The sequence below is a fragment of the Solanum pennellii genome, chromosome 3, assembly GCF_001406875.1.
Source record: "Solanum pennellii chromosome 3, SPENNV200".
Lineage (NCBI taxonomy): Eukaryota > Viridiplantae > Streptophyta > Magnoliopsida > Solanales > Solanaceae > Solanum > Solanum pennellii.
In genome coordinates, this window is record NC_028639.1 from 71,442,276 (window position 1) to 71,468,145 (window position 25,870).

Genomic DNA, 25,870 nt, shown 5'->3' on the forward strand with positions numbered 1-25,870 from the left:
AAAAAAACATATTTATATATCACACTTATTCATAATTTTTTTTGATCAAGTAAATTTATAAATATCTCAACTATATTCATCATTAAATAGTTGAGTGTTGTTTACTTCTCAATAGTATTTGTTATTTGTTTAATACTACGATCATGATGGCTAATGCAGCCTGAGGTCCCCAGGGTGGGGTGGGTGTGAATAGGGATGGAAATATAATTAATTGATAGGTTATCCGCACAAAGTATTTATATCAATTCAATATATGTATATATGTCTAGATTTATAATTTATTTTACTTAATTTTAATAAATTAAAATATAATTTACTTCATTAAATTATATAATAATAAAAATTACATTAATTGAATATAAATATTTGTATACCCGTACGAATGAATTTTTTCTTTAATTAATTAATAATAGAATCCAGTAGGAGCACGCAATTCTTTGGACACAATACAGGAGAAAAAGAAGCTTACGGAAAGGATGGCTTCTTTCCTTATTAATCAAAAAATAGAAATTCCCATTTTCCAGAGGCTTTCACTTTTGGACAAAATATGTCCATTTTTATTTGTCTATACACATTTTAAAAATGATATTTAAGGTTTATTGGCTTTCTTATAAATTTAATTAACTTCTCCAAATATTACTTGTTTATATTTCTTTTTTTTTTTTTGTTTTGGATAAGTAACATGTTAGCTTTAGATAGGCATAACTTACATCATAGGTGTATTGAATAGTTCAAGTACCTAAACACTTGATGAAAGTTTATTTAAAATACTACATGTAATTCCTAATTTAAGAATTTTGGTGTCAAAAGCTCCATTCATTCCATCCTATGTGTCATCGCATTATTGGTCCACCATGAGCCAAAGAAAATAGTTGATTCTTTTCACTTGATCAAGTCAAACAAAAACGTAAGCAAGATACATGAATGAAAAGGGCTAATTTTGAGTTTGACATGGCACACCACTAACAACTTGTTTGGATGATTGTTACATTATTAGTTCAAGTGAAATGTTTATTTTGATCCTTTCATTATATCATAATCTGCTCCTTTCATTTTATACGTAAAATAGTTAATCTGTAATTTGTCATTCTCTTGTGAGTTATTAGCTTTGAAAATATATATTTGATCAAGTTAAAAAAGTTAAATAAATGATGGTTAAATTAATTTATGAAAATTTAATTCCAAAAAAATTAAATAAGAATAGAAGTGTAAGGTTACATCATTTCTTAATGCAAGTGCAAAATAAAATTATGACGTATAAAATAAGATGGAGTGAGTATTAATTCTTATTATTTTTATGTGTTATCTCACTTTATTTCTACTTATTATTATTTAATAATTTAATTTTATCATTTATTACGTATTCTATATTTTTATATTAGCTCTAACATGTACATTGTTTCTCTTTTTTTGAGTAGATTTTCTTCACTATGTAACAACAAAAAAAACTATAAAATCTATCCATTAAAACAAATACAATACACTAATTTAATATATCATCTACACGGCAATTCTGCTAATTTCCGTTGGTTTTCAGATGCCGAACAATACCCTTTTGTACTTGTTTTTATATTTAATCTAATAATTGCATAATACTAAAATCAAATTGCCAAAATTCCTTACGTGTTAGACCATTCCTCTTGCTTGCCACAGCCCCACAAGAATCTTTTTTTCTTATTCATTTATTTTGGTCGATAAGAAAGCAAAATTATACCGGAGTTTGTTTCTTAAATACCACTACTGATGCTGAAAGTCAACTGTAGCAAACCAGTTCAAGAAACTAAAATCAATAATTGTATAAAATATCTTCCGACTTACCAGCATTGATGAAAATTGAAGAATTTTGCATTACCACATTTAAATAAGTTTTACCTGAACCGAGGATTTGACGAAAACATTTTCTTTTGCTAGAAGTATCAGTAAGGTGTGCATCCACTCCACCCGGATACGTTGTTGTCTGCAGTACCAAATTTAAAGAAAACGTGGCAGATTTTGACATCTCAGGTCAATGGTAGAAAAATCAAATAAATGAAGCTGTCCAAACAAACGTCCTCAACAACCCTTTTTATGTTCACAAATGACTTGTACATTGTCCTTTTCTCTACCTTTACAAGTACAATGATACATGTATTTTCACATCATCGAAACTATATTATTAAACACTCTCTTTCAACTATAATCATACAACAATTTAAATATTCCACACCAGTATGTGACCTCCTAAAGTAATAAGAAAGGGAGACATTGAACTTTGGTATCATCAAAATAGCTTGTACCAACCTGCCCCAGTATATCTAGTCCTACATTATTCTACCTGAATGTGATTCGGTATAAGATTCTAACAGATCTCTTAGGAATCAACTTGACTCCATAATTTCTCAGCATAAGCCTTTTCATCTTCTTTCTCCTCAACAACAAAGTCAGTAGCCTCAATTACTTCCTCTTCCTCAGGAATTTCTTCCTGCATCCACTCGTCCGCCTCTTTTGCTGCCTCAAATACATCTCTCCGGCGCTTAGTTTGCTCGATCAAAGCCTCCCTCATCTCCTGTGGGGTAGCAGGCTTGTCTACCGGTCTGTATTTTGGTGCAGGCACAACAAAGGGTAAGACTATATCATCTAAGTTCGTCCTTTGGTTTATCTTGCCTTGAGCATCTGGAGGGGGAGTAATGAATAGGATACCTAGTTCATAGTTAGAGACCTGAAGTCTCGAACTTAAACTAGAATAACTTCTATTTGCATTGATTTTCTTGCCAAGTAAACCAGAAACCTGACGCCCCCATGCAGCTTCACTGAAATTGTGTGATCCACTATAAACCCATCCGAAAGACGGTGCATCTTTCCTCGATTGGAATCTTCTTCGAGCAACCTGCTTACCTCTTTTTTTGTTATTAGGACTTCTAAGTGAGTACTGAACATGAATAAGAACTCATTATTTAAATCCACAACTTGACACTATTCTGCACTAGAGAAATTGTGAGAGTGGGTGGAGCAATATGAGGTATGGGTCTTTGACAGACAATGATGATTTGCAGGTAAAAAGTGTCACTACCCTATTCCTCGAGCCGTGATGGCACCTAGTATATCCCACCCATAGATAAATCAACCCAAAACCCAGAACAACCAGTAGTGGGTAAAAAGGCAGAAACAATAACAAAAAGAAAAGAATAAGGCAAGCCAAAATAATACATACATAAGAACTGAATCCCTCCCAGAAGCCAAAAGTACAGAGTCATACTAAGAGTACAAGTCCCAAAAGAGAACCAACAATAGTGATAAAGAAGTTAAAACTAAGTTGACAACCAAGAATCTAGTGTAAAATTTTAATGACTTGATATATTATTTAGCCATGTTTTGCTACTGCTAAACAAAAAGTTGGGCAATATACATTAACTGTAATTTTCCTTGCTAAATTTTTTGCCTTATATTTTCTTCGATCTTTTTTTTAATTACATCATGAGAAAAATTATGAATTTCTGACTATAAATACTTCCTTCAATAGATAGAACTACATAATGGATTCACATATCTAAAATCTATTTCAGATTTAGTCAACTTTGACTTTCTTACAAAAAAAACGCAAGTAAATAAGGAAAGAAATTTAGTGATGAACAATTTCTTTCCTCTAGAAGTCCGCACTTAATTTTTTTCCATATTTACTTGCGTTCTTTTTGTAAGAAAGTCAAAGTTGACTAAATTTGAAATAAATTTTAGATATTATGATGAAGTCTATTATGTTGTTCTATCTAATGAAGTAAGTATTTATAGTCAGAAATTCATAACTTTTCACATGATGATATTTAAAAGATCGAAGAAAATATAAAGCAAAAAATTTAGCAAAGGAAATTACAATTAATGTATATTGCCCAACTTTTTGTTCAGCAACAGCAAAATATGGCTAAATAATATATCAAGTCATTAAAATTTTACACTAGATTCTTAGTTATCAACTCAGTTCTAACTTCTTTGTCAATATTGTTGGTCCACTTTTGGGACTTGTACACTTATTATGGCTGGCTCTGTACTTGTGAATTCAGGTTCTCGGAGGGATTCAGTTCTTATGTATGTTTTTCTTTTAGTTTTCGTTATTCCTTTTTGTTATTATTGTTTCTGCCACTTGGTTTCTGCCTTTTTACCCACTACTAGTTGTTTTGGGTTTTAGGTTTTGGGTTTTCGATTTTCGATTTTGGGTTAGCTTACCTACTGGTGGGATATAGTAGGTGCCATCACAGCTCGAAGAATCGGGTCGTGACAAAAAGGCACTCTATTTGAGTCTGGAATATTCTGCTAAATTCAATTATTTAGTTTCCACTGCTGTTAAAATCAAGAACCCAGGAAACTAACAAGTCTTCTGATGAGATTTATACAAAAGTCTAAAAGACTCGTCTATTTTTCCAATAGAAACCATCATGGGATTAAAGAGTACCCAAGATAAGATAAGCATAAACATCAAGTAGAAAATTGGCAATGGCATATCAACCACCCATATGACAATAAAACCCCTAATTGAGAGTTAAACGAATGCAATTAGCATCAGGATTTTCCCAAAACGGCAGCACAAGAAATTAGCAAATAAAAACTTAGACTGCTAGTAGCAATTGGAAAGTCAGGCATGACAGAATTTAACTTGGTTTTATATCTCAAAAGGAATTTTGACTGCAAAACAGCGACATCAGATAGTGAAGCAGCAATTGGACATTTTGTATAGAACAATAACTGATTTTCTCATTGTTCCTCAATGGAAAAACAAGCAAAAACTATTTCATGTAGCATTTTCAAGCAGACACCCAGTTTTTAGAAGAATCCTACTCTAGGGACTAACATAATTAACTGTCAGGCGCGTATAATAGAAGAAATAATCCAACTGTGTTCTGGTAGCTTTTACCTTGACATGCATGGGATGCCCAATTCTGTCGCCAGGATAAGGAACAGCATCATGCAGAAGGCCCTTAGTTTTCAACCGATGCCAAGTTTTCTGAGAGACAAAATATCAAGTAAAACCTTTTACTTAAGTTGGTGTAAATGATTGCTCAATAACATGATAAGAATGAGGAAATGCATTCTTCCAGTTGTCAGGTACAATCATTTTTAACAACATAACCATTGTAATCCCACGGGTGGGATTCGGGAGAGGTAGAGTGTACCCAGATCTTATCCCCCTTGGGATGTAGAGACACAATAGTTTTTCTTTAACTAAAATGAGAAACATTGTTTAAGGACTGAAAGGGGAGATCAAATTAATCTACCTGTGAAAAGCACAATATGCGTCTGGATGCCAAGATTCCACTGCTCGCATTTTTCACTCGTTCAATGGTAGGAAAAATAATTCTAATAGATGGATTCCTCAACTCTTGGCTCACACTCCAGCAGCCCCACTGCCAGAAAAAGTAAGGACAAACTCTGAACCTGATAATAACATATTACTCAAGCCAAATCATTCAATTTTGTGATGGCTACTCACATCTGGATCAGACTCCTCTGATTCAGTGAACCTTGATGACCGCTTCCCAGCTGCTGTGGAAAATGCAGCTAAAAATTTTGCATTGATGGCCCCAATCGAGGATGCTCCTTAACAGCAAAGATAATTATAAATGATAAAACTCAATAAATTTTGCAGGACTGAGCATGATAATCATCAAGTAATCATGAAACACTCACCAAATACAAAATCAGTTTCTAAATGTTCCGGCCATTTGAACTGGCCCAACACCTGAACGCAAGATGCAACGAAAGGAAATGTGAAAGTCCGTACATAACTGTTATAGATAAAGATGTTACCTATCAAACAAATTATCTGTCGAACTTTATGTTCCAGCTGACTGTTCCAACGTCCAACTTCATATATTTTGAAATACTACCCCCAACTTTATATCTTTTGTATGCTTCTAGGTCTGCTAACCAAGAAGCTACAGCTCACTGTACACCTAAAATACCAAACTTAGGTTCTTCAAGAAAATGATGCATATTAAAATGTTTGCCTTTTTCATTGTGAGATAACCATAACAGGTCAACATACTCTTAAACAGTATACTTGTAAATGACATACACCTGGCATCTCAACAGAATTGGTGTCTACATAATGCTAGTCAAACATTTCATAGGAATTCACAGAAAGAGTGAAGTCTTCAAATATACAGCAATCATGTGCAAAGTGCCATGTTTTAACCAAACACCACCCTACAATCAGACTTATCCAATAACCGCTAGATAGTTCAAAGAAAATTTGAAAAACTTGTGAAAGTGATGGTTATCTTGAGAAAATTGTGAAAGCAATGGATAATTTGTTAAGAATAAATACTATATTGTGCCTAATGTCACGGACTTACAGTTTTTGCTAAAGCTCCGTGAGACGCTTGACAACTTACTCACTATTCTTGCAAGCTCTTGTAAGAGCAAGCAAGCCCTTTATGAAGATCACAAACAGAATGAAAGGAAAGACTTAGAAAGAACAAGAGAGTTATGAAGAAGCCTTTTGTATTAGCTTTAGAAGATTGTTTACGATGATTTACAAATGAATGGCACCTCTATTTATACAAACACCTAGGGGCTAAATAGTAATTTACAATAACTTTACAAGTCCCTAATTATTTACACTTTGGTCCCTTTCTAGAATTATCTACACTTATTAGGGAATTCTAAAGCTTTCCTAGAAAATATCTAGTCCTTCTTCTAGAACTCTCCAAAGCCTTCTTGAAATATCTAGGGGCTTCTATAGTTTTCTATAAACCTCTCCAAACTCTAGACGCTTCCGCCCCTATCCGGATGCAAAATCTTACTGAGAATTGGCGGAACGTGACACTAAGCTCCATTAGCTGTTAGACCATGGTATCCAAGGTAAACCATCACTTGAGCCCAAAAAAAAGCCCAAGCAGAACAAGGTAACACAGAAAATTTTCTTTTGTGATGTTAATTAGTTCTGTTTTATACTATTAACTTGATTACTGTCTACACAACTGCTACACTTAGAGTGGCAACATGAGAGAAGCATGGATTTTAAAAGCAACATTTATCACAACTACAATGCAGTGCCCTTAAGCCCATTGTTGAAAACTATATGGGGCTGACACAAAAAAACGGTGACCAGTAATGTCCACAGGCCCAAGACATAGTAGTTATTTTTAATTGCACCGCTTGAGAATCAGTTTAGATTTGACATATTGTCCGACCTTCTCAGAAAATTACCTCTTGAAGCCGCCAGATTCCCCAACACCTCTGAAGCGATGCAATTAGTGAGCAGATTGCAGAAACATTTTCAGCTCTAATAACTTCTGCAATGACTGAAAGGGATGGACCCTGCACGTTATGATCTCAATATGACTCTACTAGACACATGAAAAATCAGTTCAATAGAATAATCTAGAAGAGTACCACAGATGAATACCTGTGATACATGCAGTATCAACTGTACTTTGCTGCCGCTTCCCTCTAAAGCAGCTCTAAGAACTTCACTTGGGAAAATATATGCAGAAAACACAAAAATACCACTGTCCGAGAGTGGCGCAACCCACTTCGCATAATTCTTCGGAAGAAACCCAAGTTGAACACATTCTATCACACAATAAAGCAAAGAATAGTTTCAAAATTAATAACCGGAAAATAATTTGGCAATCAGAAAACCACAAACGAAAATATTCAAATCTATACACTATATGATTTAATTGTCTGCCCCTCTTAGAAAGCAACAAAACAGTAAGATACTAATGAGAACAAGACTGAACACTTCATAAAAATAGGTCTAAAAGTGATATGTGGAATCCAGCTCTTACTAAAATGTTATCATCTGAAACTAGTTCTAGATTTTATCCTTCAAGTCACTTTGACCATTAGCATGTCACAGCCACCACCGGTATTTATAATAAACTCGCCTCTAATTAAAGGAATTGAACATGAAAAAAAGAATTGTTTGACAGGTAAAATTCTTGGAAATCAAACTGATCCTAGTGAAGATACTTATCATTACATCTCAATACAGATGCCACAAATAAAGTATAAATTGTGCTACTATTCAACTATTTATATACGAAGTGTTAAGTAATTTACCCCCTAAAGAAAGATCTTCAGGATTAGGAACATGAATGCTAACAGCATTTGCATCGGCTGGTATATTTGGGTCTCTCTTTAGAATAACCTCTGACATCCCATATACATCTTCACCGCATTTCCTAAGGTAAGTTGCAAGTTTCTTCAGCCGTGCTCCATTAAGATCCGCTGAAGTACGGAAGAGATGACTTAAACCAGCCACTGATGCTTCAACAGAACCCACTGACTGACATAACTCTGGTAAACAATCACCCTACAGTATTACGAGTAGTGCACTTCAAACTTCAATTCACCAACCATACCCCAATAAAATGCCTCCAGGTTATAGAAGTGCTAAAAAGAAAGAAAGCACTGAAGAAATATTTAACAAGTGGAACCATATACATGAGGGAATTTACAAAACAACACGGCTCATGAGATATGTAAGCCCACAAAAGAAGAACTTCTTTTCTGCTTATATCAGAATTTTAAAATGGGTTTTATTCAGACAACTGGTAAACAGATTTTCTTAACATAAAACTCGAACGTAATGGGTGGATTTATTCAAATAATCTGCAGATGAAAATTCAAATAATCTGCAGATGAATACCTTTTTCACCCTCAATCAACAGGGAGCTGTTCCAAATTTAAGATAATAGAACACGTAAACTAACACAATTGTCGGGAGAAACTCGTACCACTCTAAAATTTTATTCCCCAAGGGCTAAGGCAATGAAAACTATCACTCTTTTCTACAAGATTGTATGTACAATTCCTTATTTTGACAAAATTTATATTTCTCAAATATCAACATTAAGATTGTACTGTCAGCTTGTCTTACCCCATCATGTCTACAAAAGCTGGACACATGCATTCGCAGAGCCATGATTGGGTAAATGGAGATCACAAACATTTACATTATTTTGGGGAAAACATAGAGAAAAGGAAAAGAGATTGTATTGCTATTCAAGCAAAATTCATCAGTAATTATATTTATATTGATGTGCAAAGGTATCCAAGACATATTTTTCCCTGCACATCCACTGGCAATATCTTGTCTTACATGTACTGTTTATTAACACCACAAAGCACAAGTATATGTTAGGTGTAAGCTACAAATGTAAGAAGATCACTGTACTGAGACTTTCATGCAGTTACACACATAGGAATTGCTTTAAAATCCTGTGCAACACTACAAAAACATCATCAGTGTGACTGAAAATAACAATTAAATCAGGCACTTTACCATAAGAAAGACATGTAGAAACACTAAATCAGACAAGACACAGATTCACAAGGACAGAGGGCACTGACCCCTAAGAAATATTTTGGTTTGGATATACATGGAATGCGACTTGTGTGGACTCCAGGTACAGAGGCAACCAGATAGCCAACACTTCCTTTAAAGTCATAGTTTGTCAGCTCCAGGATCCAATGTGCCTGACTAGGTACATCAGCTACCAAAGAGGCCATGAATCCAGCTAATTGAGCAGCAAAATCAGATACCAGATGTCCATTATTTCCCACAGCAGAAATTGGTGTGAATAGTGACAAGTAATCTGGTATATCCAAGCGAGGGAAATCCTGCCACCAGATTGTGTTTGTAACTCTGCACCACTGCAGCATTTGAGTTGAAAATATTAGTAAATCTGGACAAAGACAATTCATAGAACAAACACTCAGATGATTAACAAATATACATATGATATACGGCCCTTCTTAACCTATTTTGAACCCTCAGAAAGAACGACATGTCTAGATTACTACTTTCCAAAGTTGGGGACAATCTCTAATCTACTTTTTTCCTTGTTCAAGAATATCTGATGGACTCTTAACTCCTACTTTCAGCCACTTGACGTTGCAGGTGTAAAAAATTATATATGCTCAATAAGGCAAACCTTGCAATTAACCATTTTGTGAGCACCAAAATCTTGTTCTTTTTCCTCTTCTCAATTTATTTTAACGGGTTATCAGGATTAACAAAAGTACTGACGAAAAAGGAAAGATGAAGAGGAAAAACTGAATTGCTAGGTGACTTGGTGCCAAAGTAACATGTTCCTTTCAAGTTCACATATTAATTTAATAGGTCATAAGAGAGAATGAGTTCATTCACACAAGACAACACAGAGGAAAGGTGATTAAACAAGCACCTGTCCTGCCACCAAATTAGCAGATGTGACCACAACACGGAGACTATCTCTCCTTTGCAACACAAGCAACTTTGGATGATGGCAACCAATGCCTGATTTCCTCAGGTCTTGACCAAATGCTATCACCTCAGGAAACGGAGGATAACTGCAATCATGAATTCACGTGATCAAAAGTTGTCTGTTGGTACATTCCTAAGCAGTTTAAGAAAGTCAACCATTTCTAGCACATGCTCCTGATAGCATACCATTTGCGAAGCAGAGTGGAAAAGAAAGAGGGGGAGGGGGGAGGGGGATGTCGACCTACACAACAACTAGGTTCGGAAAATCTGGGTAAGGCTTTGAGCTTCTTTTATCAGGGCTCGAACTCCAACATCTTTCAGCATTGTGGCAAGCAATGGTAACAGGTAGATCAGCTGGAATCTCGCAGTACGACAGAAACCTATAAGAAAAGGTCCATTCAGAATAAAAGAAAAGGACCACATGCAGTCAGGACATATACATGTATTCCAAGTTATATAATTGGCTATATTGACTATGTATAGTCAGTTGCCTTATAAGCTTCAAGGAACCCTATCTTAAACAGAAGATAATTAAAATGCACCAAGAAAGTCTGACCTACCACGGTATATCAGCAGTAAATGTCGCAATAAATAGTTGTTCAAGATTCTCAATTGGATAAAGAATCTCCGGCAATGATACAGCATTAGGATCTTCTGGAAAATTTGGTGGCCCTACACTAGCCAGTCGATTCAATACAAACCTCTTTCCTGGAGGTGGAACAGCACGAGTTCTGTCCTCTTCTTTCATTGTATCATCAAGAAGACCGAAAACCTCCTTGCTTATAAACCTCTGAGATAAAGCTTCCTCTATTCCAATAGCATTGACACCATTCTCGTGAGATACTCCATCATTATTGACTTGTTTTGCTCCCTTCTCATCGAGATGACATGATTCCACCTCAATAGCAAGTGCAACATCTTTGAGGAAATCAGATTCCGGATCCTGGACAGGTTCACCCTCAACAAGAAATACCTCTTTCCTACAAGCTTTTTGACCAGAATGTACTCCATGAACACTAGCCCCAGGGAAATTAAAATCCTCATTGGCTCCAATTTTACCATGACATCTAACTCCCCTTTCATAATCAAGCACAACACATTTGTGGATACGCGACAGAGGATGGTTGCTACTTAATATCTCCCTACACATATTCAATAACACATTTGCTTTAAAAGCAAGTGCATAACTTCCACACCCAACTGGAACACAATCTGTGGTTAATACATCATTTTTTCTAACTATATTCCTATCATCAACCTCCTGAATAAAAACAACCTTTTGCAAACAAAATCCTATCTGTAATCCCATACAACAGATCCCTTGACTTCCACAACAAAGCGAAACTTGATCACCGATGCAAATCTCCACAACCTTGTCATTTGCAACTCTAACCCCATTAATAAACACCCCATTCAGCGAAGCCCTAAACTTAGTTGAACCAAAAAATAACCCGTCACACAAGTACAATTTCTTATTTAATGGATCAAAGAGAATCTGACAATGAATATTACTGACTCGATGGTCTTCGAATATAAAATCACAGCGGTTGTAATTACGGCCAATAGAGTAAGGTTTATAGGGTTGGAGATGTATAGTATCAGAGGAAGAACCAGTAGTTTTTTGAATTAGAGGAATTCCAAGAGTCTTTATATGTAAACATGTTGAATTTAACACATTTGCTTTAGTTTTCTTGCATGGAAGAAGAGAAAAATCGAGTCTATGGCGTTTCGAATTCGTTGGGTAACTACCATCTGAATACAATTTCATAAATGAAATAGAGAAAATAATAATTATCAATTGTATGAGAAAACATGAATAGTGAACATAAACAATTACAAAGAATTGAAATCAATAATTGCAAAAAAAAATTATAAAAAAAAATTGGAAAGAATGGTGAAACCTGAAGCGTACAATGGAAGCCAAAAACTGTTCTTCCTTGTTCTAATTGAAAATTTCCCTCCAATTTGCTATTTATAAAAAATTTAATGGGCTTTTCTCAATTACTGGGCCTTCAACTATCTTAATTGGGCCTTGTGACGCTGATAACCGGAAAAGACTTCGGAGAAAACTAGGTATTATTTGCACTTTTTTTCTCTATTGTTTTGTGATTTTCTTTTGTAAATACAAACAAGAAATATAGAGTTCATGTGTATTAGAGATTTATTTATGAATTTTCAAATTATTTACTATGTCTCAATTTATTTGGTATAAGTTAAACTTTTAATAATATTCTTCTTTCGTGTTTATAGTTTTATTGATTGATGTGTGATATATCTGCAAAGCACATACACTAAACTAGAAATATGTGATAAGAATTCTAAATTATAGAAATATCTATTTGCATATTAGGAAAATAATTAATAACCTAAAAAGAGTAGTGAATCGCGAGACTTTATTTGTAGTTTCCTATTTCCTCCTCCATTTCATTTTCTATTTTCTTTTATTAAATAAAAAATAAAACATTATATGGTCTTTGTTTTATATAAAATAAAATCATAAACTCGTAAATCTAATAGTATGAGATCTTGTGCATGGACGTTTTCTTTAAGTTCTCATTCTATAAAAGGATGACCAAATTTGTTTTTTTAAAAATTATGTTATTTTTAAAAAATTCTATACGTAATAACACAATACATACATACTATTTTGTTAATTTTATATATATTTATCACGGATATCTCATATACAGGAGAATCATTTATTTGATTTGTTTAAAAAATAAATAAATTGTGTTTGTTCAAGCCCATTTTTTGTTGCTAAATCAAGATTGTTATCCTATATACAATTCTTATATACTTTCTGTTGAATGCCTTGAATAGGACCCGTTACAAACAGAAAGGACGGGGGTCTCGCTGCCCGGTCAGCGAGTCGGGGGGTCCAGGGGGGCGACGCGCCCCCTGGCCTGGGGGTCCGGGGGGGCGGAGACGCCCCCCGCCCGACGGTATACAATGTTGTTGTATTGGGCCCTTAATTATCTGTCAATTCTGTATGTTGGGCCCAAGCCTGTTAGGGCATAGCTTAGCACTATATATAGACGCTATGGCAAACCCTATTCTGTAATTCTGTTCTTGCCTCTCCATAATAAAACTGCTCTCCCTCTTCCCCGTGGACGTAGCCAATTTATTGGTGAACCACGTAAATCTGTTGTCTTGTTTTTCGCGTTTATATTTTCTCGTATTATCTCAAATTCCGCATAACACTTTCAAAATTACGTATCTCACCACTAATTAAGAGTTTTCAATCTATCTTACAATCAAATATACGTATTTTTGCTACAAAATACGCAAAATAGGGAAAATGGCTGGCGAAATTGAAGAGAGAAGCGAGCAAGATTCTTATGTACCCAAAATATATGTGAATTACACTAGTTACATGTTTTTGAGGTGATTCACGTGTATTTGAGATAACAAAACTTGAGAGAGTGGCAAGTGAGATGAGAAAAAAGCAAAATAAATGAACGAGATTTGCTATATACCTTAAATACAAACAAATTCACTTGAATACAACGTATCTAAAACAAATTGCACATAAATTTAACCCCATATATATGAGATACATGTATAAAAACCCATTTAAAAATATCATTATCAGATATTACAAACTAAAATATATTTAAGTAATTAACTCGAATTTAGATAATCAGCCTCAAGAAAGCAAAATAATGAGAAGACAAAAAATCTGATGGTACCAAAAAAAAAAGGGTTTTGGGGCTCAAATAGAGCCCATTAGGTCCACAGTCGAATAGAACAATGCCACAAGCTTCTCAGACAAGCTTAAAGATTCAAGAAATTCCCCTTGCGTCACTCCGGTGAGTGTGACGCCACTCTTGATTCCACCATATATAATCTGCATAAACAGCGACACATAGAGAGAGCCAAGCAGGAACGAACATACAAACACCCAAAAGAGCAAATTGTAGCGGAAATGGCGAATCCTCCGAAGCCATGGAAAGCTGAGTATGCAAAATCATCTCGTTCAGCATGCAAAACTTGCAAAAGTATTATTGACAAAGAAGTTTTCAGAATTGGAAAAATGGTCCAATCTACTCATTTTGATGGATTAATGCCGGTATGTCGTTTTTTACCTTGCAGTGTTTGTTTTGAAATTCATCCCGACCTTTTCATGCCTATTTTATTGTTTCCTTTTTCTTCTCTAAAGTAATTTTCTGGAAGTTCTTTTTTTTTTGGGGGGGGTCTTGTGTGGGTTTCTCCCATTTCGTTTTTTCACATGCTTGATGTGGGTACACTCTTCATGGGGACATGATCAGTTTTCTAGGATAGGAAAGGTAGACACTAGACATTATGGTGAAACTCACTCTTGTGTGCACTATTTTGACTTGGTTAGTTATTGTTAGAATTAGAAATTCGGTGGATGGTTACAACAACAACATACTCAATGGTCTATGCGGATCTTAACTTTGCCTCATGGAGGAGGTAGAGCGGCTCTTTACTAAAGACCTTTGACTCAAGTAGTGAGAGCAGTTTGAAAAAGAAAGTACAAAAGCGGAAGACATTGTAAATAACAGGGAAAGCATTATATAGCATTTAACAACAACAAAGGAATGATAAAAACAACAATCTAATGCGACAACCGAAGCACAAGTTGATGATATGAGTTGCTTCCATTGTAGTTTTGTAATCCACTAGGGTAACAGGGAAATTTCAACTACACATGAGACAAACGGTATATGTGTGCTATTGACGGAAGTATGATTATCAGTCCTATATGTGTTATGTCCTGCTGATTCTTGAGATCTGAAGACCCTTAAAAAAATTAGTTTGCTAGTTGATGCCTCAAACACCACCACTTGCTGGGGCATGTAGGTCTTATTCTACTGGTAAATTTGGTATCATAGGTTCCCTTATGATACTCACTGCTAATTAGTTAAGAATCTTAAGATTTGTTGCTGTTATATTTTTTATTTTCGTCCCTGTTTACAAGCTTTTAGTTAAGTGTTGCTTTATGTTGTCACTGATTTTTCTTTTATCTCTCTATTTCTTGTACATTTAATTGGTTCTTGTTATTTATTCAGATGTGGCATCATGCTAACTGCATCTTGAGGAAAGCAAAACAGTTAAAATCGTATGTCGCTTCCATTTCCAAATATTACTGTTAAATTGTGGTTTGGTGATACTAGAAAGAACTTTTTTTTCCGTTGACTTGCATTTTGGTGTTAGCCTTGAAGATGTTGAAGGGGTTGACCAGTTGCGGTGGGAGGATCAGCAGAAGATAAGGGAATATGTACAGACTGGTGGATCCTCAAACATCCCTACTCCGGCTGCAGTGGAATGTGGTATTGAAGTATCTCCAGCCTCGCGTGCTTCCTGTCGGCACTGCAACCAAAAGATTGTTAAAGGGGAGGTTGGTTTCGTCACTTAGTATGCTTTACTTTGCTACTACTACTAATAATAGTAATAATTCTTTGTTAAATTCTGAATCTGCCGTAATTCCTTTCCTTTCTTGGGAATTATTAGTTAGTCTTGATTGAACATTGCCATAAATCATCAGGGCCTCTGTTCTTTTTGGTGCAAGCACCTGAACAGTATGTGCTTCTTGGATCATTTTTCTCTTCACTTTTAGAGAAAATGTTATTTTATACAAAGACTAATATCTGGGCATTCGACAAGTTTTTTTCTCAAAATTAAATGAAAAATGATGAAGTTTAAAAGATCGTATGCAGATCTGTAACATTGTCAGAGCTTTGAATATCATAGCACCTGCTCATAAAGCATAAAATAAAGATAAATAGGACAGAGCACTATATTTTCTTAAATACTTGCTATCTGTTGTTAGGTACGCATATCATCAAAACCTGAAGGTCAACGTGCTAAGTCGCTGGCATGGCATCATGCAAAGTGTTTCTCTGAAATATCTTCGACTACCCAGGTTGAAAAGCTATCTAATTGGGATAGCCTCTCAGCTGCTGATCAGGCAGCTGTTCTATCCCTGTTTAAGAGTTCTACATTGACGGGTAATAAGAAATTTGCTCTGTTGATTGCACATCACTGTTGTGGTCGAGTACTCTTTTCTGCCCTCTTTAGCAACTAATGTGTTTGGCAATTATCTTAGGTAACAAAACTGATCCCAAGGAGGAACTAGCACAGGAATCAACATCTAAGGCTGGTGCTAAAAGGAAAAAACCCAGTAACAACAGTGAGAAATCTAAGGTTGCTAAAGCCGAAGCTGATGTTTTTACCGGCAAAAAAGTGGTTGACAGAAACATTGACAATGTGAAGGTTGAACTCTCCAAAGGATCTGAGCTGGAGAGCCAACTGGAGGCACAGACTAAAGCCCTATGGGCACTCAAGGATGATCTTAAAAAGCATGTCAGTACAGGAGAGTTGCGAGAGATGCTTGAAGCTAATGATCAGGAATCTTCAGGATCAGAGCTTGATCTTCGAGATCGCTGGTATGGTTTTTCGGCTGGTTAATCTGATATATCTTAAATGTGGCATTGGTCACTTATGATGCATCCAATGTTTTTCTTCTCAATTGCCAACTTCAGTGTAGTTTGTACTAGTATAGTCTTGGATCTTGAGTGACGTGGGCTTCCTTTCCCTTTTTAGTTTTCCCTATACCCATTGTTCAATGTCACCTTCTCTTCCTTTTGGATTTCTTTGTTTGTTGAATGCAAAATAAGTATGCAATGTTGGACGGATCTTTTGTGTCGCACTCACACATTTGTTTATTCTTTTCTTGGCTTTATCCAGTGCCGATGCAATGCATTTTGGAGGGCTCCCCAAATGTCCCCTTTGTTCAGGACACCTTCGATATTCTGGAGGCATGTACAGATGCCATGGCTATTTGTCAGAATGGAGCAAGTGTTCATACTCTGTCACCGACATAAAACGTGATAAAGGAAAATGGAAAATTCCTGAAGAAACCAGCAACGAGTTTCTTCTCAAGGTACATGGTTAACAAATTCTAAAATCTGATATAGAAGTATGAGCAGCACTTTAAAGATTCCCTTCTAGCCAAAATTTTATTAGAGGTATGGATCAATGTTTATGATGCTCTTTTATTGTAAAAATTATTGAACTGTTATTTCTGTTCAGTGGTATAAGGGACAAAAGTCAAAAAAACCAGAAAGGATACTGCTTCCGGCTACACCCAGCAAGGAAACTGTGAGCCAGGCTGGTAATGGGCTGTCTCAGTCTTCCAAGGGTGAAAATCTAGGGGATCTAAAAGTTGCTTTGACAGGATTGTCCAGAGATTCCAGGGTTAGACTTTTCCTTCCTTTTCCCCCAATTTCTCTTTAGTTTAGTGGGTCACTCAGTATTTGAGGTTATACTCTTTCTTCTGTGATTTTTTCCAGCTTATTAATACACTATTTTCAATTTAATAGGAGAACTGGAAGAGCAAAATTGAGGAAGCAGGTGGACAGGTGCATGCCAAGCTGAAGAAAGGTGCCTTAAAATCTTAGAATTTAGGTTTAAAATTTGTCAGTCCTTGTTATATTCTAAATGTTAGAAGTATTTGGACTTGCAGACACAGATTGCTTAGTTGTAATAGGGACGTGGAATGATCAAGATTCTGAGATAAAGAAGGCCAGGTAAAACCTTGCAGGTTGCAACAATTCATTTTACCCTGTCAAATTCTTCATTTCTAGCTGCTTCATTCTGACAGGAGACTGAAAGTGTCTGTAGTCAGGGAGAATTATTTGGTGGATAGTATCAACAGAAAGAAAAAACTTCCTTTTGACTTGTATAAATTAGAAGCTAATAGTGAGACTCAAAGCATGAAAACTGTCAAAGTAAAAGGGAGGAGTGCGGTTCATGAGTCATCCAGATTGCAAGATACAGGACACATTCTTGAGGACAAGACCAGCATTTATAATACGACTTTAAACATGTCAGACCTCTCAAGTGGTATTAATAGGTGATGTATTTATATTTTTTTCCTCTGAAATATGCAATAGCAATCTAGTAGCTTTCTTTTTCTTTTCTTTTCTTTTCGTACATTATTCTGTGTTTCACTTTTGATCTTTCTGCATCACTAGTTGAGATGTCTCTGGTATTGATAGGTGTTTCACTTTTGGTCTTTCTGCATCACTAATCTAGGTTATTAAAAAAAGAAGGAAAAATATATTTAGTGGGAAGTGATCTCTAGTCCTTGATCTTCTTGTAACACGGGTCCTATGGGTGCCAACAAATAATATTACATTAATTTTAGAAAATATATACATAAAATACCTTTGGGTTTACGAGCCCCAATCTTTGCCTATAAATTTGCCCCTGGTTTGTAGCTAGATGAGTATTAGGATATTCTTTTAAATATCATTTGGTTTTGGAAATAGCTCGGTTTTCCATGCTGCCGAGGTAGTCAAACCTCTTCAATTTATACAGTAGCTCTATTATCCATTATTATATTGGAAAGAATGATTTCTATCTGTAACTTTGCTCATGTGAGTTCCTGGTTTTGTTTGATCATATGGTGGTTTGACCTTTTTGTTTCTGTTTTTTGCAGTTACTACATCCTTCAAATTATTGAAGAGGACAAAGGGTCAGACTGTTATGTTTTTCGCAAATGGGGTCGTGTTGGAAATGAGAAAATTGGAGGAGACAAGTTAGAGGAGATGTCTAAATCAGATGCAATACAACATTTTAAGCGTTTGTTTCTTGAGAAGACTGGGAATTCATGGGAAGCATGGGAACAAAAGAAAAATTTCCAGAAGCAACCTGGCAGATTTTATCCTCTGGATATTGTTAGCCACCTCCTCTCACCTCAAATCTTTAAACATTTTGCTTTTATTTATTTTTGGGTTGCACCCCTAGTGTTCTTCTCTAATAACACCTTAATTTTATTATTTTTGTGCTCTAGAAACGTCAAGAAACTTCATCAAGTACTCAGGTTGTCAAAATGATTTACTTTGTAGGATTATGGGGTTGACAAAAAAACCACCTCTAAGAGAAATTTCAATGACACAAACTGCAAACTTGCCCCTCCATTGATGGAGCTGATGAAGATTCTATTTAATGTTGAGACATACAGGTTAAATAAAATCTCTCTGTTGAACTCCTTGTATGTTTAAGAAATGCATCTGAACCCACAAGTGATGCAGGGCTGCTATGATGGAATTTGAGATAAATATGTCGGAGATGCCACTAGGAAAGCTGAGTAAAAGGAATATCCAAAAAGGTACATTTGTTCAGCTATCTACTTCTATTGGGTATCTCCTCTGTCTATTTATGTGGTATGTTTAAGCTCATCTACTGACTTGATCCTGATAATGTTTCTGGTACTTAGGTTTTGAGGCATTAACGGAGATACAAAATTTGTTAAGCGGCACTAATCATGATCCAACTGTCAAGGAGACCCTTCTTGTTGATGCAAGCAATCGCTTTTTCACAGTCATACCATCTATTCATCCTCATGTTATTAAAGATGAGGATGATTTTAAGTTGAAGGTGAGAGCTCTTTACTTGATATCAATGTTGTTTAATTTGGCAACCACTCTGCCAGCTGTGTTGTGCCATTTTGGGTTTTTGAGGATTGCCACCAAGTTAAATTTTTTTAACCAACTGCCATGTCTCCTTGCAATTGTGATGTTTCCACTTAATGGAGGTGGTCTAAATCTGAGCCTAGATTTTAGCATTTTCTTTTTTTTCAGCAACCACTTATTAGCTGTTTAATAGATTTGAATCGTTCATATCTTATACAAAGTCTTAAAATCATGAAGACCTTCCCTTAAAAGTTTCATTAACGTAACCTTTTACTGCTATTCTGTTTCTTACCATCACCATGCAATCATAACCGCCAACCACCACCGATTGCCTCTACCAGCTTCTACCGCTGACCTCGACCTCACAACCACCAGCATCACTTACTACCAGCAAGCCATCAGCCATCACCACCAACCACTTCCACCATTACTAGCCATCAGCCCATCGCCAACACCAAACACCTCCATCACACAAGCCATGAAGCCAACAACCTCCACCACCCACCTTCACTGCATAACCACTACCAATAACCACATCCACCACACAACTATCACCACACAACCACCAATCCATTGCTAGCCACCATTACTCTTCACCATCCACTGCAATCTATTTGTTTCTCCATATCCAATTCTACCTTTTTCCAATTTTGTCAGTAAGAGTGATACTTCCCATTTCCCAGTCTTGTAAGTTGTAAGTTTCTTATAAATACTATTCCAAACTTCATTACGATACCATTCAGCAACAGTACAGTGGGGATTATTTTCGATACTGTGTGGATCTGAGAAGCATTTTTTTAAGTGTTTCCATGCATCCACATGTCTTGCTGCATTCTAACTTTTCTTCGCATCTCCAATTTTCATTCTGATGAGAGTCAGAACTCACCCCGGTCCTTTAGTTTATTTCCATTGGCCTGTTCCACGGAAGTTAAGACCTGTTTGAGCACTCTGGTTTTCCATTCCATATCTTGTTTTTATGACATCTTCCCACCGTTCCTCCTTTTCTGCACAACTTCATAACCATTTGTATAGTAGGCTTTTGTTCTGTATTTGGTTTGTATACCTAATCACCCTCCTCTATTTACACCTGACTCTACTTGACAACTTTATCTTGATTTCCTTTCCATTAGAAACATCTTGTAATCTTGACTCAAGGATGAAATGGAAGATATTTTGTATGAAATTTAAGTTAAGATTCAGAGGAGCCCCAAGGGAGTTGGTCTAGGGGGTAAGAGGGCAACACTTCATGATTTTTAGAAAGTTTGAGCCATATTTATCAACTGAGTTCATTTGGAAATTGTTTAATTGCTTCTTTTTTCTTTTCACATTTTTAAAAGCCTTGCATTGCTTGTTTGATATGCTAGGTTTCCTCATCTTTTGGTATTAATCATAAGACTAATTGCTAAATCTGTAAGATCTCTTTTATGTTTATGTTGCAAGTTCATGTAGAGAGTATAAGAGGACATGCTCTGACTGAGGTATCTGCCTCTTCAACATCCCACGCGTTGCTGTTTCTTTGGCTAACCTGCTGTTGGATATTTTACTCACCTTCTCTTCTAGCAAACCTCATTTGTGTGCCAAGATACCAGCTAACTAATGCCCATGTATTTGGTGACAGATAAAAATGCTGGAAGCTCTTCAGGACATTGAAATAGCTTCACGACTTGTTGGCTTTGACATTGACAATGATGACTCGCTGGATGAGAAGTATAAGAAGCTACAGTGTGATATATCTCCACTTCCTCATCAAAGTGAAGATTATCGAGTTATTGAAAAGTATCTTCAAAATACTCATGCTCCTACACATAAGGTGAGTTCACGACTCCCCCTTCCTCTAATCGTCTTTTCCCCAGGAGCTTGCTGGTTGTTTACTTCAATCTTCTTGTGTTTTTGTGGTTTGTACTTCTGGAAACCCAAAATGGATCTATAAGCATACTTTGGCTGGCGGTGGTGACAGCACTACCGGCATAGATACAACTGAAGCCTCTCCCTGCCGTCTTTAAACTTTAACTATCTACCTTCTTATTGAAGCGATTTGCAGAAAACATGTTTTATATTTTTCAACCATTTGAAAAAAAAGGGTATGTGCTAATGTTTGGAATTTTCTCAGGACTGGGTTCTAGAAGTGGAAGAAGTGTTTTCTCTCGAACGTAAAGGGGAATTTGACAAGTTTAAACCCTGCAGAGATAAACTGAAGAACAAAATGCTTCTATGGCATGGTAAGTTTAAACACACATCAAGGCGACCTGTCAATGGGAGGATTTATCAGTTGAATGGCTCACAATTTACATTGTATTTTAAATTTAAGGTTATGAGACTATTATCGAACTACGAAAAGTGAATTTAACTGCATCGAAATCCTTTTCAGGTTCACGTTTGACAAACTTTGTGGGTATACTTAGCCAAGGACTAAGAATTGCTCCTCCAGAAGCCCCTGCTACGGGGTACATGGTATCACCTGCCCCTTACATTAACAATTTGTACTTTTTGAATTGACCTCTGTCTTTTAGCTACTCTTTTGTTCGTATATCACGGCATTTAAGCTTTACACCTATCTGATGTGCAATGTCTTACCTACATTATAGTTTGGAAAGGGAATATACTTTGCTGATATGGTCAGCAAAAGTGCACAATATTGCTTCACTGATCGCAAGAACCCTGTTGGATTTATGCTTCTCAGTGAAGTAGCTTTAGGTGAGGTTTATGAGCTAAAGGCAGCCAAGGTGAGTAAATACAGTAGGATTGCCATACCATAGTGCTGTTATTTTGTTCATTCAGCGTGTTGTCCTATTTCTCTTTGTCTGCCTTTTATTACCTGGTCAGTTATGGTATTTATTGCGGCTTTGTTTGGCTTCCATGTAGTATATGGACAAACCACCTAGAGGCAAGCACTCTACTAAGGGTCTGGGCAAGACAGTACCTGAGAGATCAGAGTTTGTGAACTGGAGGGATGAAGTTGTGGTTCCGTGTGGAAAACCAGTAACATCAAATGTTAAGAACTCTGAGCTTCTGTACAATGAATACATAGTCTACGACGCTGCCCAAGTAAGTGTTCTTATCAACATTAGATCTGTTTCTTGATTGAGTTTGGCGATAAACCTTTGAGAGTATTCAACAACTATTCTTGTTTGATGCAGCACCAACTCTATCCGTGAATTGGATGAACTATAGGGTTATGTATTTACATTTGCTTCTTTCCTATAAATCAGTAGGTTTATGTATTTCGCGATCAGATTTTATGCCACCAACATAAAGCAAGGAAGTGTTCCTAATGAATTAACCCCATTAAAGCAGTTTCTTATTGATACAGAGAGTACTAGTTCAATTATTATTTATTTCACATTTTGATGTCAGGGTCGCCTAATAGCTGTGTGCAGAAATCGTTTGGGAGCTTCATCTTTTAACAGTTATACATATTTTTGTATCATGTTCAAACTTCTTTCATGACATTCTTCAGTCATGGGGGTGGGGGTGGGGACATGAATGATAGATTAACATACTGATGGACTGACTACTTAAAATTTCTGTGTTCTGCAGGTAAAGCTGCAGTTCTTAGTCAAAGTGAGGTTTAATTTCAAGCGGTGAAGTAATGATTCAGACTTGTAAATATGTGTTTTTTGTAAAGATAGTTTCACTCCTTATCAGTGAAAACTGCTCTTTCTTACCCACCATGTGCAGGGTTGACATCATTTGTTGTGTATGGGGAGGGCTAGATCTCATTTTGGGGGTTTTAGGAGGAGATCGCTTCCTGAACATGTAAAGTCCTCTTTGTAAGAGATGAAATCATGTTTCTACTTTTCGACTATGATGCTTAGATTTCTGGTAAAGATTAACATTAGCAGTATTAACTTGAGAGCAAATGTCCTCGACATTGCTGCGGGTTTGCTTTGCGTCCTTTCTGCTGCTACTTTCTTACCAGTTGCAAAGAAAGTTTGACATGAAACTAGTTAGAGGTTCATAGTTTCTCCTGTTTTTGCTTTCTTGCTAAATCGTAAACTTTTTGAAGTCGTAACAAGTTAACTAACTATGAATGGCTATGGTAATATAATTTTATGGATTTTTCAAAATGTTTATCAACTTTAACGAGCATGGAAGCTTTTGAAGCTGGGGGTGAAGAACATTTTTATTTAGAATTGCGTGTCAAAAATATACTTAAATTATTTACCTTTTTTAAGTTTTAATATAGGATCGTTTGCACTTCCATCCCGATTTTGTGTTGGTTTTAAGCATTTTTCCCTCGAGACAAATAATTTATTTTGATTTCACAATCATCATTTAACACAATTTAATAAGTTATTTCCTATGCCTCAAAAGAACTTGCGTCTTGTTAGGCATAACATTTGAATTCCAAATTGCAACAACATCGTGATGACTGATGAAGATTAGTCGAAAATTAAGACAATATTGTGGTTTCAGTTTCCATATGACTACATACCAAAGTTCAGATGAGTCTTGCTATAAAACTTACAAACGAACATTTAACTTTAAAATTTGTCTTGTAACTTTAGCATAATATATTGGAGTATCACCTTTAATTCTTTTTTAATTTTACCAAACTATGTTGAGACAATTTCAAAATCCAACAGCAGTGTGACGAATTTTCACAACTCCATCATAGTTTTGTCCCAATGCACATTTCTTTTTCATGTTAAAAAGTTGCTAAACAATTAATAGTTTTGATGTGATGGCTAAAACTTAACTTACGGTCCAAAAAGTGGCTATTCGCCAAATTCTTCCCAAAAATTCCTACAAGTGAAAAGAGTTCGAATCTCTTGGGTTTACATGCTATTGGGCTTAATTGTGGGCTTATCATATATTGGGCCTATTAGATGATCCTTCACCAGATGCTTGTTTGGTATCGTCACTGTCACTCTATATTGTATATTCTGAAGATATTTTTTTCTATACCAACAGTTTAACATACGCAGTATAATCTTACAAGGTAGGATGTTCACAAACCTTATTCATGTCATTGTTTTTGATAGACCGTTGAACTAAATGCTATACCATATGTATAAATATTTTTGTATTCTATCTGTTTTACAGTGTATAATTACAATATATATTTTTAAAATATTGTTTTGTAGTATAAAATATTTGTAAATGATATATAATATTTATACCACACACGTACCTTAAATTTATGCATGAAATATGTGTAATTTTAAAATATGTTTATACATACCTTACAACATTGCCGTTATATGTATGTATTTTTATATTTACATTATTAAGGAAAAGAAAATTATTTAACGAGAAAATATCAAGGGATTTGCATTAAGTTGATAGGAATATAATTTAGTTTTGTTCCTCTGATGTAGCAGAAATTACCGAACAATGTCTATACCGTTCATTGTAATTTTTTTGGTAAAAAAATCTGAACAATCACACATTTAATCACTTAAACTGAAAAACAACCTATATATAAACAATTTTTACATATAATATTTTCAAATGTAGTCCAAATTTATCCACTAGAAATCTACAGAGGTCAAGTTTTTAATTTGATATATTATAATATATAGCCATGATTAAAAAGAATTATTAGGTATTAATTTTTTTTATAGAAGTGTTTTATCGAAAAAAGGATTTCGAAAAGAGTTCGTTTTATTTTAAGGGTTATTTTCAACTTTTAGGAGTCGCCACTTAATTTTTAAGGAAAATCAAGAAAACTCATTTCCAAAACAACTTAACAGAAAAAAATCGNGGAGTCGCCATTTCTGTTTTATCGAAAAAAGGATTTCGAAAAGAGTTCGTTTTATTTTAAGGGTTATTTTCAACTTTTAGGAGTCGCCACTTAATTTTTAAGGAAAATCAAGAAAACTCATTTCCAAAACAACTTAACAGAAAAAAATCACTTTGGAAACCTTTTAAGGGGTTCGGGATTCATATTAGTGTCTTAGGAAGGTGTAAGGCACCTAAGACACTCCGCTAACTTGCGGTTTCCGGCGATTAACTTATTTGACTATTTTTTGTTTTAACCTTTGCGAATTGAAGTTTGAACTTTATCATAATTTACTTAGCCAAACTTTGCAAATTTGAAATATTTATCTTGCAAATTTCGTTTAAGGTTGAAGCTTTTTGAATTCGAACGAACTTGCGAAATATTATTGTTTCAAGACTTCGTTAAAGCTAAACTTTTTAAAACCTTAACTCTAAGCCAACCTCAAATTTAAACACCTATCGCTTTAAAGTTCAATNG

At 35.4% G+C, this 25,870-nt stretch overlaps 2 protein-coding genes across 18 annotated transcripts; one reads left to right on the plus strand and one right to left on the minus strand.

Moving 5' to 3' along the window:
- Positions 1-1,498: 1,498 nt before the first annotated feature.
- On the minus strand, positions 1,499-12,295 carry LOC107012650. Of its 17 annotated transcripts, none has more exons than XM_027915944.1 (13): positions 12,127-12,161; positions 10,786-11,649; positions 10,471-10,605; positions 10,167-10,311; positions 9,331-9,633; positions 8,038-8,290; positions 7,379-7,545; positions 7,180-7,290; positions 5,656-5,707; positions 5,459-5,565; positions 5,244-5,372; positions 4,883-4,972; positions 2,032-2,908 (listed from the first exon to the last, which is right to left on the minus strand). In XM_027915944.1, the coding sequence occupies exons 2-13, from the start codon at positions 11,532-11,534 to the stop codon at positions 2,351-2,353; spliced, it is 2,799 nt and encodes a 932-aa protein (XP_027771745.1). In that variant the 5' UTR covers positions 11,535-11,649; positions 12,127-12,161; the 3' UTR covers positions 2,032-2,350. The 17 variants fall into 17 exon arrangements, 7 of the variants coding, with proteins under 7 accessions (XP_027771744.1, XP_027771745.1, XP_027771746.1 ...); XM_027915945.1 differs by having other exon boundaries at positions 10,786-11,977; positions 12,127-12,151; XM_027915943.1 differs by lacking the exon at positions 2,032-2,908 and adding an exon at positions 1,499-1,957 and having other exon boundaries at positions 10,786-12,287.
- Positions 12,296-13,948: 1,653 nt separating this feature from the next.
- LOC107015088 (poly [ADP-ribose] polymerase 1) lies at positions 13,949-23,558 on the plus strand. The gene is made up of 20 exons (XM_015215256.2): positions 13,949-14,294; positions 15,259-15,308; positions 15,404-15,587; positions 16,020-16,197; positions 16,296-16,635; positions 16,937-17,132; positions 17,282-17,446; positions 17,572-17,632; positions 17,715-17,778; positions 17,853-18,104; positions 18,693-18,930; positions 19,102-19,217; positions 19,288-19,364; positions 19,473-19,633; positions 21,287-21,478; positions 21,779-21,887; positions 22,037-22,119; positions 22,254-22,391; positions 22,531-22,713; positions 23,206-23,558. Exons 1-20 carry the CDS (start codon positions 14,151-14,153, stop codon positions 23,251-23,253), a joined length of 2,979 nt encoding a protein of 992 aa, XP_015070742.1. The 5' UTR covers positions 13,949-14,150; the 3' UTR covers positions 23,254-23,558.
- The last annotated feature ends 2,312 nt before the right edge of the window (positions 23,559-25,870 follow it).